At 42.1% G+C, this 14,804-nt stretch overlaps 1 protein-coding gene across 8 annotated transcripts in view; it reads left to right on the plus strand.

Moving 5' to 3' along the window:
- Positions 1-14,804, plus strand: part of LOC140494165 (alpha-1,2-mannosyltransferase ALG9-like) — a 276,263-nt gene that overhangs the window by 105,985 nt on the left and 155,474 nt on the right. For all 8 annotated transcript variants that reach the window (XM_072593258.1, XM_072593259.1, XM_072593263.1 and 5 more), the window contains 3 exons: positions 3,702-3,831; positions 5,454-5,601; positions 6,214-6,343. In XM_072593258.1, the coding sequence (XP_072449359.1) occupies positions 3,702-3,831; positions 5,454-5,601; positions 6,214-6,343 (408 nt within the window). The remainder of the gene's footprint in view (positions 1-3,701; positions 3,832-5,453; positions 5,602-6,213; positions 6,344-14,804) is intronic.

Genomic DNA, 14,804 nt, shown 5'->3' on the forward strand with positions numbered 1-14,804 from the left:
ATATAAAGCAACTTGTTTGGGCATGTTATGACAGACTGAGGGCAGGAGGGATCCTGACCTCGACCACTGCATCACGAGACTGTATAAGTGAATATCAGGGGTAGGATATCTGAGCAGATAGAGAAGGGATGATATTAAAGGTAACATTGCACAGGGGATAAAAGAAAATACAAAATGGAAATCTGCAGGTAATGTGCAGCAACACATTGAGCAATTGAAGGAAAATGATTGTTTTCTGAGCCCTACAGTGCCCCACCTCCGCGCCATGTTTCCCAAATGTCTCCTCTTTTCAGTTAGCATTTTTTATTTGGTTCTGGAATTTTGCATCCCTTCTGGTCCCCTCCGTTGGACTTTCAATTTCCAGCAATCTCTCATAGAGCTGAAAGGGGAGTGGGCTTGTAAGAGAAAGGGACATAGTGAGAAAGGAAGGGTAACTAAGTCAGTGGTGCACCCCGAAAGACAATAACCTTTGCCTCATTCTTTGAAGCATTGGATACAATACAGCTGGTCCCACAGCCATTCCTGGAGTACAATCTCATTAGTAATGCCTTAAGCATAATCTGCCCTCTCAAAACTAATTTGCCTGTTTGATGTGCTTCAATGATGTTGAAAACAATGTGAAGTGCCTATTATAATGCTTGACTAAAGATACTAATGGACTGGTTTTGATCAAGTGCCCTTAAAGGAATAGGAAAGGTAAGACCATCCAAATACTACTTCATTTATCTCTTTATTTACACCGGATTACAATATTTCCTTCTCGGTGAGTGAGTGCCTAATTTTTGGATGTCATTTTTAGCCAGGTTGGAGGTCTGTAGTTTTGAACCCACTTCTTACCCTGAAACAATTGCAACTGTGTAGCTTAAGAAGCAGCCATTTGACTGCCTAAACAGCAATTCAGGTGCAGGCCATTACTTTTAAGAAGGAGTTGGCAGTGTGGGTGAAAAGGGTTAGAAAGAGAGCTTGTTATTAAACTAGAAAACTGGGATTGTCAATAGTAACAACTTTACATATTTAAAAATCACATGCCTGGTTGTCGCGCTGCTCCTTCGTTAGGGAGCAGGATGATAGGATGCAGAATTTATAGTAAAAGATCGATGTGTCTTACACTGATGCAATATATTGAACAAACCTTGATTGCTGTTAAGTCTTTCATCTTTTAGAAGCTGAGAATATGGACTCCATCTCGGCTTCAAGATTATGGTGCCTACTATAGAGTTGGTGGACAAGATGACTGAGGAGTTTGCGAGAGGTGTGATGGCATAGTCTGTGTTGTAGGCCAACTTGAGTGGGTTCGTGATCCGTAATCCTTTTGGGATCTTTCCTGCTTTCTTGCATCTCTGCAGAAACTCTATGTCTGTGTCGATTTGCGTGATCTCCTTGGAGATCCTCTCCACTTTGAGCTGGCAGTTAGTGGTGTCGATGGTAGCCACGATGTGGAGGTGCCGGTGTTGGACTGGGGTGGACACAACACCGGGTTATAGTTCAACAGGTTTATTTGGGAGTATTAAGCTTTCGGAGCGCTGCTCCTTCATCAGGTAGCTCTGAAAGCTAGTACTTCCAAATAAACCCGTTGGACTATAACCTGATGTTGTGTGATTTTTAACTTTCAGAAGTGAGGATTGCAGATGCTGGAGATCAGAGTCAAAAGGTGTGGTGCTGGAAAAGCACAGTAGGTCAGGCAGCATCCAAAGAGCAAGAGAGTCAATGTTTTGAGCATGAGATCTTCACCATTCAAAAATGAATGAGTTTTTGAACTATTTGGTCAACTTTTAGTCTCAGTCCCTCTGCTGTAGCAGTGTGTTGTAACCATGAATAGCCTTGTTTGTTGCTGTAAATCCATCCTTTGAGTGAATTTGAATTTTTGTCATCTGAGTTAAATTTGAGTTCAACATCCTTTTCTAAACAAATTTATAAAATCATGAGGGGCATGGATAAGGTAAATAGACAAAGTCTTTTTCCTGGGGTGGGGGAGTCCAGAAGTAGAGGGCAGAGGTTTAGGATGAGAGGGGAAAGATATAACAGAGACTTAAGGGGCAACTTTTTCACGCAGAGAGTGGTAGATGTATGAAATGAGCTGCCAGAGGAAGTGGTGGAGGCTGGTACAATTGCAACATTTAAGAGGCTTCTGGATGGGTATATGAATAGGAGGGGTTTGGAGGGATATGGGCCGGGTGCTTTGATATCTTTTCCCCTCTCAACCTAAACCTGGTCTAGTTCTGGACTCGAGAGACAGGTTTATTACATAGTACTTAATAGATACAATATACCTGACCTACATAGAGTCCTTATGAGATCCGAGGCTAGACTCATGAGGAAATACAAAATACAAGCTACATAGAACATACAACTGAAACGAGGACTGAACTGGTCTTCAAAAGGTTGGGGCCTCCCAAGAGTTGTCCCTTGTTTCCTGATAGGTGGAGCTTATCTCATGATGTTCGTTAACCCAAACTGCCAAATGCAACAATGATCAGCCCCCATCTGGTGGATAGACACGCCCTGTTTCCACTAATCCATCATCACAATCACCACCACACAAGCACTTGCACTACTTATTCACTGTTTTCAAGTTTAAAAACTGAACAAGATACCCTATCTAAAGTGCACACATTTCACTGTGACTCTCAGATCTGATTACTCGATCCTTTAGGTCAGAGAAAGGATAGCACTGTTTTTAAATAGGAGGTCTGGATTAGCTCACCAGAGAATTTCTATTCTCCAGCCTTATGCAACCCCATGCCTGACTATCAGGCCCAACTCCAATGGGTACTCAGTGCTTAACTCTCGGAATATCTGCTTCACTAGTCCCACCTCATCATCTCTGCTGCTTGGTGGGCCCAGGACTAGCCAGGGTCATTCCTTAAGCTCAACCAGTCAGAGTGTTGCTCCCTCCAAATCTGCTGTTTTGCCGATTACAGATTCTGGCTTTTGAGCAGCAAGATTGGGAGAGAGGGAATCTGTGATTGGATAAACTCAAGCAATCTACATGGGAGAGACAGGAGCTCTGATTGGAGGAACAGTTTCTCAGAGATCCTGTCACAGCTGAACATGGGTGACCTTTCTCGGCTCGGTGAGAGGTGAGGTTGAAAAGGCAGGGCCTTGATGGTGACATCAGCCAGTACGGGAATTGAACCTGCACTATTGCAGATTGGGTGAATTGGCCATAATGTTCAGGGATGAGTAGGTTAGGTGCATTAGTCAGGCGTAAGGGTAGAGTAATGGAGATCGGGTTTGGGTGGGATACTCTTCGGAGGGTCAGTGTGGACATTTTGGGCCAAAGGGCCTGTTTCCACACTATACATTGGCTTTGTTCTGCCTCACAAAAACCAGCCAACTGAGCTAATCAACACAGTCTGCCTTAGGAATGGCTGAAATACAATCAACATGTGGCCCCCAAACCCTTGAAATCTGTTCCTGAAGTGCAGTTGCATTGGCTGTGTTTGTTGTTATTTTTGTTTCATAGTTTATCTCATTCAAGTTTTGTGAAACAATGGTTCTGGAATCAATAGTGCTTGGCATTGTCACCTCATTTGGATAAATCCTAAACAAGAAGACCTAAGAGGCGTTGGCATCGGTAACTTGAGATAAATAATAACATCAATATAAGCTGACATGTTTGTTGTTGAGCAGATCCATGATACTCAACCTTCTGGCCTACATGATTGATTAACTGTGGTGCTTGCCTTTTTTTTTAACAGAAATGCTACCATTTCTTATTCCAACGTTACCGTCTTGAGCATTACACCGTCTCCTCAAATTGGCTTGCTTTGGGCACCGTCATCCTCTTTGGATTTCTCTCTCTCTCTCGCTCAGTGGCTTTATTCAGAGGTTAGTGGCTGGAAGTATTTGTGAGTTTGTGTGCGACAGAAAATTTCTTTCCCCGCTCACCAAATGGCGAAATGGGTAAACAGATTCCACCCAGATTTTGTACAATGAGCGGTTCAATGTGATTTTTTTTTCTTAAAGTTTCAATTTTGTGATTGCAATTAATTTGAAAGGTGTAAAAGTAAAAGCTTGAAAATGCTGATTTGAGAAAAACAAGTAGTGATCAAAACATGAGTAAAGGATCGGGACCTTGGAAGTGGACAGAATTTAGTTTTCATTAACCTCTTATATTCTGTCCATATTTTTTATATTTACATCTATCTTGACATTTCTATGCAAACCTTCTTGGAAAATCTGCCACTTTGTAATTATACCCTCCTGTCCTTGGGAGCACTGGAGTTTATGACAGGGGGATGTGCTCATAATAATGCAGATAGCTTCCAGCTCCGTATAGATGAGGTTTCTTCTCTCTGACCCTGAAAACTCTTTAAAAGGTCAGTATTGATGGGGCAGGGGTTGGTGTCAATGTGAGCAAATGCATAATGGCTTTTTGGCTTTAAAAAGAAGAATTGCAGCCAGATATGTCTTGTTTCCATTATAATGTGTCAGTTTGGTTTAAGCATTAATGATTCACTGATGCAGCTTTGGACTTGTAGGGAACATGAGGGCATTTTAATATGCCAAATGTTCTAAAACAGTAAAACATCTAGTTTGTAAGTTGTAATGCTTTTAACCTGTAGTGAATATAGGATCAAGAAACATCTGTTTCCTGCCATTTAGCTTAACGTGTCTATGGTGTTCCATTATTGGTTGTCTATAGACTTTGTCACCATTAACTTATAAGCCATAGCTTCACTGGTTATAATGTATAACGTGAATGTAAATTTTCGCACCCCCTTTGGGCAGGTTTTGTAAGTTCATGGTTATCCTGAAGTGCAGTATGAGAAGTATACAAGTGCCAAAATCACAATGGAGGTCAAGATGCAGCTCTGTTTCCAGAATATTTATTGCAGCATCATTTCACAGAAGGCCAAGATGAAACTATAATTTTTAATATATCACATCCTTGGCTGTGTAGGTAATTAATGCTCTGTAACAATTGGCCACATAAGCCCACATAAGCCAGCCTGTTTGGATTCTGTGCTGAGTTAGCTGGGTCCCAGTTGGTAGACCGACCTTGGAGCTCAGTATTCTGACGGCTAACAGTAACAGAAGCTGTGGAGTTATGGGTGTCAAATTAGGACAGACTGAGGCCTAACTGTGGTCTACCAGGCCTCAGAGAACCTGCAGCCTCTTATTGACTGGGGTTTATATGAAGAAATGTTTACTGGTGGCCTGTACCAGAGGGCAACTGGAGTCATATAGCAAACATGAAGCAGTTCCATCAATTAGGGAGACAGGAAAAGTTAGCTCTGGGAAATGTGGAAAGATAAATTTGAGACTCTGTTTTGAAACCTTGTATTTGCGAAAGTGCCATGTTGTCCTGGTTTGACTGTGCACTTTTTTTGCTTTCTGGACAACAAATATATCTGTTTATTTCTTTTTTTAAAAAAATCTCCCAGAACTCACATCAATTGACGTCATGGAAGGAATGTCCATCATGTTGTCTCGCTGTTAATTCACAGGTTACCATACTCCGCTTGACCTATATCCAGAATTTCACAGGATTGCCACAGACCCAAGCATTCATACAGTGCCTGAGGGGAGACTGGTCAATGTTTGTGTTGGAAAGGAATGGCATCGATTTCCCAGTAGCTTTCTCCTACCCGACAAGTAAGTAATTTGGCCCTGAGGCCATCAGTTATGTGATTAGACTTGAAGAATTGGGCTTTACATCAGAGCCAGACAGGGGCTGCAGTGAGGTTAGGAAACCAAGCATAGGGTGGGTTTTCTGAAGGCCCAGGCAGGTTTGACTGTTAGGTCAGGTCACAGAAGTTTCTGACTCCACTTCCCAGCTGGAGCAAGTCATGTGGGGCAGCTGAATGGCCTTCCCTAATGGCATTGTGAGTCAACCCATAGGAGGTGGGCTGCAGCAGTTCAAGAAGGCAGCTCACCATCACGTTCTCAAGGGCAACTCCGGCCTGCAATGAATAAAAACCAAATGAACTGCAGACGCTACAAATCAGAAACAAAAACCAAAAATGTTGGAAAAGGTCAGCAGGTCTGGCAGCATCTGTGGAGAGAAATCAGAGTTAACATTTCGGGCCGAGTGACTCTTCCTCTGAACTGGTGAATTTAGTGTTGTCCAGTCACAGAACCTCATACTGCTCCTAATGAGTCGCAACTTGTGCAACTGAAATCACTTTACTGTCAAAGAAAGATTCAAAGCTTTGTCATTTAGTCCAACATCTGCCTGAAAATCTAGTCTTGCTTTTTGTTTCTCAGCTGGCAGCTCCAGTTCATTGCTTCTGAATTTCGTGGCCAGCTCCCAAAGCCCTATGCGAAAGGACCGAAGGCAACTCAAATCCACCCAATGGACATGAATGACCAAAACGCTGAAGAACCCTCCAGATATGTAAGTGATGGACTTTATTTCTGTGACTGTGAATTTTATATTTATTCAGCTGAGGCATAGTAGCAAAGATGGGGTAAAAGTGAGGATTGCAGATGCTGGAGGTCAGATTCCTGATGAAGAGCTTATGCTCAAAACGTCGACTCTCCTCCTCAGATGCTGCCTGACTAGCTGTGCTTTTCCAACATCACACTTTATGACTCTGATAGTAACAACGATGGATGGAGTGCTTCCATCTTAAGTGTCCAGTATCAGCACTAAAGGCTGCACGGCAGGAATAGATAGAAACATTTATGTATTCTACAGCAACGATGCTCCTCAAAATTGATCTCAGCACCCTTAATTTTATGTCAATATTGCCAACAAATTGAAGACTTTATCCTTTAGTACAGTTCATTGTGTCTCCAATGAATGCTTTACAGTAAAGGTTTGTTCCCCAATAGCTACTGATGTATTTTGAAACCCAGAGTGAGGAGCAAAACCTCAATTTTAAACTCCAATTCATGCGTTGGCTGGGCCAGCATTTATTGGACGTCTCTATTTGCCCTGGAGAAGGTGGTGGTGAGCTGCCGTTCTTTTTGAGCCACTGCAGTCATGGACTGTTGTGTTGATAAGGCAGTTCCAGGATTTTGAAGTTGCTTACTGACAACTCCCCATGCTATGTTCAATCACTCTCCAGCTTCTCCTTTACCTTCCTGTGTAAATCCCATTCTCACTCCCCTTTCCCCACCCTCCTGTCTCACCTGGAGTTATCTCTATAAACCTCAGCTCCTTTCTCCTCCTCTTATAAGCATTCTCAGAAACTATCTTTTTGAACTGGTTTCTGGTTACTGACCCTAATCACTCCCTCCTCACTCATTGTCTGTTCTTCCTCCTGTTGCCGCTGAGCGTAAGAACATCAGAAGCAGGATCGATCGAGTCTGCCCCACCATTCGATAAGATAATGTTGATCTTCTCCAGATGTCAATTCTCCTTTCATGTCAGCTCCGTATAGTCCTCAACTGCCCAATATTTCAAAAATGATCTGCCTTCTCTTGAAATATTTTCAGTGATCCAGTATCCACAACTCTTTGGGATAGAGAATTTTGGACATCCTCTACCTCTGTTTCTGCACTCCAAACTGTTCACACCCCTCCCAAGATACGGTGCCAGGAACTAGATGCAGTACGCCAGTACTGTCAGATACCTTGGAATTTCTTGAGGATGTTGAAGCCTCTATATGAATGTACATCCTTCCATCTTACAAGCAGTAACTAACTACAGTATTAACTCAGACTGTACAACAGAAGAATTGAGATCATAATTGGGTCTGGAGAGCTGTTTAAAATTGAGTGAAGTGCTTTGGGGAGACCCATGAGAAAGCACTTTTGCCATAGGATTAAGCTGTTGATAATCTGTGACTGTTTTATACATCTTCTCTAACCTCTCCTTTCCCCGTACACCCTCGGTGCGAATATATGTATTGTCATACTGTATAATTTTTTTTTAATGCATCTGTGAACAACTGCAAAAAGAAAGCCAAGTATCGTGAATTCTGGAGTTCTGAAATAGAAACTGGGACCACTGGAGGCGCGGTGGTTCAGTGGTTAGCACCGCTGCCTCGCAACACCAGGGACCTGACGATGTCTATGTGGAGTTTGCACATTCTCCCCGTGTCTGTGTGGGTTTCCTCTGGGTGCTCCCACAATCTAAAGTTGTGCAGGTTAGGTGGATTGGCGGTGCTACATTCCCCATAATGTTCAGAGATGTGAAGGCTAGGTGGATTAACCGTGGGATATACAGAGTTACAAGGATGGGAAAGATTTGGTTTAGAGAGGAGTGCTTTTCAGAGGGTCGGTGATGACCTGATGGGCCGAATGGCCTGCTTCCTCATAATAGGGATTCTGTGGAGGATCTCAGCATGTCTGATATCACCTGTTGGGAGAGAAACAGAGTTAGTGTTTTGAATCCAACATGACTTTTCTTCAGGCTGTTCTTCTGGAAATTAGAAATTTTAGAGTCAGAATGGTGAGTGGCTTGGAGGGGAGTTGTAGGGTTTCCATGTATCTGATTCCCTTGTCCTTCTATATGGAAGTGGTTATAGGTCTGGAGATGCTGTCTATGGAGCATTGGTGAACTTCTGCAGTGCATCCTGTAGTTGGTACACACTGCTGCTACTAAGTGGTAGGAGGAGTGGATGCTTATTGATGTGGTGCCAATCAAATGGGCTGCTTTATCTTGAATGAAGTCTAGCTTCTTTTCAGTGTTGTTGGTGCTGCACTCATTCAGGCAAGTAGGGAGTATTCTATCACACTCTTGATTTGTGCCTTATAGTGGATGGTCAGGAGGGGAGTCACTATATGGAGGATTCCTAGCCTCTGACCTGTTATTGCAGCCAGAGTGTCTATACAATGAGTCCAATTCAACTTCTGGTTAATGATTACCCTTAGGATGCTCTTAATGGGGAGGATTCAGTGATGGTAATGCCATTAAAACGTCTTGGCATTAATTAGATTGTCTCTTGCTCGAACTGGTTATTTCCAGCATTTGTGAAGCACGAATGGTACTTGCCACTTGTCAGCCCAATCCAAAATGTTGTCCAGGTCTTACTGTATTTGGACATGGATTGATTCAGTGTCTGAGGAATGGCGAATGGTGCTAAAAATGGTTCAAGCATCAGTGAATCAGTGAACATTCCCACTCTGACCTTATCACAGAGGGAGGATCTTTATTGATTGCTTACTCAATGTGACTTGAGAACATCAGTGATTTATTCACTCTATGTTCATGTCCCACTGTGCCCCCCTTAGAATTATGCCTTTAATTTCAATTATCTCTCTGCCTTCTTCAAATCAAAATGAATCACCTCATACTTCCCTGCATTAAATTTAATCTCCCACTTTGCAGTCCATTCACCAACCTGTCTATGTCCTTTTAAAGTTTCAGCCGCATCACAACCCCTCTTTATCAATAATATATCCAGGTTTGAGTGGCTTCCTGTCAGCAGATAAGAGAGTTCCTTATTAACATGCAGATGATATTTTGACCAATGATGCATCCACTAACAGCCTTTTCATCTCATTAACCAAAAAAGAAAATATTTTAAATGTTAAACAAATTTTATAAAATGATTTCCTGCTATCAAACATGATTTCCTTTCACAAATGGGAAATGCTGGTTTAATTATACTTTAATCTGTCAGAAAATATGCTCAGACACATCTCAAGAGTTTGCTCTTCCTAAAAGAATGGCTACTGGGCAAAATTAAAGCTAATTTTTTTTGTTCTGTGGCAGATTTTTTCTGAGAGTCCTTTACTTTAATGATCCTGGTGAAAATTGTCTTTTTTAAAATTTTGATTTCTCCCCTCTGTTGTTCTATTCCCAAGGCAGTGATGGATAGGAGAAAGTGAGGACTGTGATGCTGGAGTGTCGGAGTCGAAAAGTGTGGCACTGGGAAAGCACAGCAGTTCAGGCAGCATCCAAGGAGCAGGAGAGTCGATGCTTTGGGCATATGCCCGAAATGTCGACTCACCTGCTGTTCGAATGCTAACTGACCTACTGTGCTTTTCCAGTGCCACACTTTTCACCAGTGATGGATAGGACCTAACACACTTGTAAGCTTTCATTTCAAGATGTACCTCCAAATCCCAACATTGCCCAAGTCTGCTCCTAAATAAAAGAACAAAAGTCTATCCCAGTCCACCACTTGACTACACGTAAACACTTAATTTATACAGTGAATATCTTGTGCTGAATGGGATGAATGCTGGGTACATTACTGCAGCTGGCACTCAAATGGCCACCTTTTAATGATTAACCCCCCCCCCCCCGAGCCAGCCATGTGTTCGCTGATTGGCCATTATAATTGGGTGCTTTCCAAGCATACTTTCTAAATCAGAAGCACTTTAACCGAAGTCTATTTCTGGTTTAAACTTTTGTCTTCCTTTTAGGAGCTTTCCTGTGTCTTGTTGGCAAAGGAGACAGACAAAAGTATATACCTCTGTCTCTTTTTATGCATAGATTTTCCTACAACAGGTTCCCAGCCTGAAGACCAAAGCTGTAACCTTGAGGGATAACAGGCATGGCTGACCAGGAGACATATTGGGCAGATTTGCAAGTTGGTGCTTGACCTGTTTCATGGTGATGCGAATATATCATCTGTAGCCATCAGGTCCTCCAATGGGACTTTTTAAAATCAGTGTTGAAACATGGGTGTCATTGGCTGGGCCAGCATTTATTGCCTGTCCCCAGTTGCCCTTGAGAAGTTGGTGGTGAGCTGCCTTCTTGAACCTCTGCGGTCCACCTGCTGTGCATTGACCCATTAGGGAGGGAATTTCAGGATTTTGACCCAATGACAGTGAAGGAACGGCTATTATATTTCCAAGTCAGGACAGTGAGTGTCTTGGAGGGGAACTTACAGGTAATGCTGTTCCCATTATCTGCTGCCCTTGTCCTATCTGGGTTGTGGGTTTTGAAGATGCTGGGTGAATTCCTACAGTGCATCTTGTAAATGATACACACTGCTGCTACTGAGCACTGGTGGCGGAGGGTGTGGATGTGATGCCAGTTAAGCGGGCTGCTTTGTCCTGGATGGTGTCAAGCTACTTGAATGTTGTTGGAGTAAGTGGGGAATATTCCCTCACAGTCCTGACATGATGTGCCTTATAGATGGTGGGCAAGCTTTGGAAGTGAGTTACTCACTGCAGTGTTCCTAGGCTCTAATCTGCTCTTGTAGCCACAGTGTTTTTGTGGTGAGTCCAGTTGCGTTTCTGGTCAGTGGTAACCCCAGGATGTTGACAGTAGTTTTCCCCCGATTCCCATTGATTCCAGTTTTGCCCCAGCCCCTTGATGCCACACTCGGTCAAAGCTGCCTTGCTGTCAAGGGCAGTGACTCTCACCTCACCTTGAACCTGAACCTTCTGGCTCAGAGACAGGGATGCTATCTCCACAAGCCTGTCTGTTTCACACCTTTAAGTGTACAGTATGTGAAAATGTCTTGCAAAGCTCTCAATTTTCAAGATTAGAAAGATATGCTTGATTTATTATAATTGTCAGCTATTATGCAGGTTATAAATATTCTACGATGCACATGAACAAGCCACAGCCTTTCAGCTTCATTTTGCTCAACCACAATCAATAACATTTACTCCTCTCCTGCAGTTGAGGCAATGGTTAGTCATTTGGCTCATAACTTTCAGACAGAATCATATTTTTAGCTCTTGATCTGCCACCAAAAGCTTCAACTGTTTTGCAATCCTAAATCCAGGAGTGAGTCAGTCAGACTCTGTCTCACCAAGTGTTTCTTCTTCACGTTAAATGTCCTGACAGTTAAAATCAACTGACATCATCTGGCATCCTGCTGAGGCCAGGAAAGCATCTGAAAAGCTTCAACTCCCTGAATGAGTCTCTCTCACTGTTAAAGATGTAATGGTGTGAGGCACCAAGTACAGAAGCAGAAAGCATCATGCATATTTACAGGAGTCTCATCACGACCTCAGCTGCCACATTATTCTGTGACAGACACTGAAGCGTTGCCATGACAACTCTTTGGTAAGAAGATTCATTCTAAATACTGATTGCATTTCAAAAAATTCTATACTATCAGTAAAGCAATCTTTTTATTTCAGTGACTGCATGTGAAATATGAACATCTGAGTACAAAGGTTGAGATTCCAGCTATAAAGACCTTTCTGTGGAAGAGGGGAATTAATTTTAATTTTAGCCTGTCTCTCTCAGCAATTTTCAATAGTATATTTATCACTATTACTTGTCATGTGATTTCCATAGCATTGCTTTGAAAACTGAAAAGAAACTCACCAAATTGTCTAAGACACTTAAGTTTTGGCATTCATGTGTTTTTGTTTTTCAAAAGCCAATCTAACTTCCCCAGATAAACCAAGAGTCAATCAGTCATTCCAAACTTGAGTATTGCTGAGAAAGGAATCATTTTGTCAGAGTTTTTCATCTTGCGCTCATCAGGACAATTCACAAGAATGTCAATATAAAGGGAAGACAGCACTAATACTTCATAAGAGAGTACAGATTGGTTGGCAAGTGGACTCTGATTGGTAGCAGATGCACTGGTTCACGATGATCAATTCAAATGCTCAGCATTGACTAAGTTTTAAACCCGGTAGGTTGATTTTTATTGTTCAAGGCACAGCATTGACAAATGAAGCAGACAACGTCTGTCATCTGTTTTATTGATTTGACGCAGTTACAGTGTACATGTACAGTTCCTTTGGTCTGCAAAGGACAAGGTTCTGTACATTCATATGTGATGGTAATTCTTAGGAATTGTCCTGATAGATGCAAGTTGAAAAGCTTTGACCAAACATGCCTTTTTTTTTAGACATATTGTTATGTAGTAGCAATCATTGGAAACATACATACTTGGGAATACCTATTGTACAATAAAAGAAGGATCACTGGACCCAAAACATTAACTCCAATTTCTCTCCACTGAAGCTGCCAGACCTACTGAGATTTTACTGCAATTTCAGTTTTTGTATTGTGCAATAGAGTTAGTGTCGTTAAAACACAAATACCAGTTGAAGTTAACATTCAATCAGAAGTTGAGAGTGAAGGATGCCTGCAAAGTAGTGTTGGTTGTAAGTGATAAACTTTTGAAAATTGGTGTTCCTTTAACACAGAACTTCAAACTTCTCTTGCATCCAAGCTGGATCCAAGTGCTGTTCCTGGCTCGACATGATGGTCAGGAATTCTGTTCGGATCACTAAGCTTGCATTAGTCATCCATATCTGAACTTCAGGCACTTCAAATTATATAAGGCAAGTGAAGTACAACAATTGAGAGTGTGGTGCTGGAAAAACGCAGCAGGTCAGGCAGCACCCGAGGAACCGGAGAATCGACATTTCGGGCATGATTCCTTCTCCTGCTCCTCCAATGCTGCCTGACCTGCTGTGCTTTTCCGGCACCACACTGTTGACTCTGATCTCCAGCACCTGCAGTCCTCACTTTCTCCTAAGTGAAGTACAACAGTAAGGAATGCATTGTCCAATCCCAAGTTTCAACCTGCGATTGTGAGTTAGAGATGGAGAAAACAGTTCTATGGCCCAACCATCTGGGAGCGTGAAATTGCCATATACCTGTGAGTTTCACAGGGTCATTGTGCAAGTTCAGCTGTTGGACAGGGAATGAGGGACAACGTGACTGATATTCGTCTGTTAGCTGTGCCCTAACTAGTAACTTTCTTGCCTCAAATCTTTTGGAATCAATTCCCATTTGTAGATTTTCGGCATAATAAAAATCTCGACTGACACTCTGGTACAGTCCAGAGGATGGGGGTTGTACTGTTAGAGGTACCAGCTTTCAGATGAAACCTTGAATGCATGTTGTCTATGATTTATATTGCGGGGGTTTGAGGAGGCTATAATTCCTCATTGCTTTCAATGCCTTTCAGAATCAACTTGCCAACCAATCAGTGTCCATTTCTCTGGTCATATAAATGGTGGTGATGATCTGAAATTTGGCTTTCCTGCATGTGTTCTGATGAGAACACAGCGCAAACCTTTGGTGGTGTGTCTCCCTTTTCAGTAATATTGAAGTTCTGCCCTAACAACTGACTGACTGAATTTGCTCAAACCAGTTAAACTACACACTGAGTGCAAGACTGCTATGATCCGAGGATAAAACAGTTTAAATCTTGTCTGAGATTCAAACGTGTGTTTTAAGAGGCCCTGAGTATGGTTAATTATTACATGCCTCAGGATGACATATACGAGGATTCTTATGGAACCTCTTTAAAGAACAGTTCATGGTTCATGTGCAATATATTTTTGGTTGTTGGCTGAACGCATCAGAGAGGCTAACAGTTGCTCTTCATTTAACCTCAGTTTAAATGAGGTTAGTTTCAAATGCTGGTTTTGGATATGTTCTCTTTCATGTGTGTACATGTTCACTTGCAAATGCAGTGAACAGCCCACAGAAGTAACCCTTTGATGCAGGGAATTATTCAGAACAGTGAAGCAGTTTGTTGTGTTACTGAATGAAAGGGCACAGAAACCCAAACAGCAAAGACTGATGCTGTGTGTGTTTGTGTTAAAGAAATCTGTGTATGACTGTCTTCATTCAGTTGGGATGGGAGGGTGCAGGGTAAGCAGCGGTTTTCCTTCAAGAAACAGTATTGTGTTATCATTGTAGAATGCAGCCCAATATTCCTGTTATGACATTAAATAAAGAGCAAAAATTATGTTAGGGTGAAATTACAAAATGAAATAAAATTTGGGGGGAACGTGATGAGTTAATTGACTGAACAGATCAATTGCATTGTGGTATTGAGGTCATTATTCCCCAACGCATGCTGTTTGCTCCATGTTCCCTTGACCACTGTGCTTTGTGTACAATGTAATTGCACTATATTACATTTTTTCTCATAGAGGTGAAGCTTAATCTCTCCAGTTTATGCTTGCTGGTTCCCAGAGTCTGCAGTTGAGAGAGAGAAAAAGAGAATTACTGTTGTAGG

The sequence above is a fragment of the Chiloscyllium punctatum genome, chromosome 23, assembly GCF_047496795.1.
Source record: "Chiloscyllium punctatum isolate Juve2018m chromosome 23, sChiPun1.3, whole genome shotgun sequence".
NCBI classification, from domain to species: Eukaryota; Metazoa; Chordata; class Chondrichthyes; order Orectolobiformes; family Hemiscylliidae; genus Chiloscyllium; species Chiloscyllium punctatum.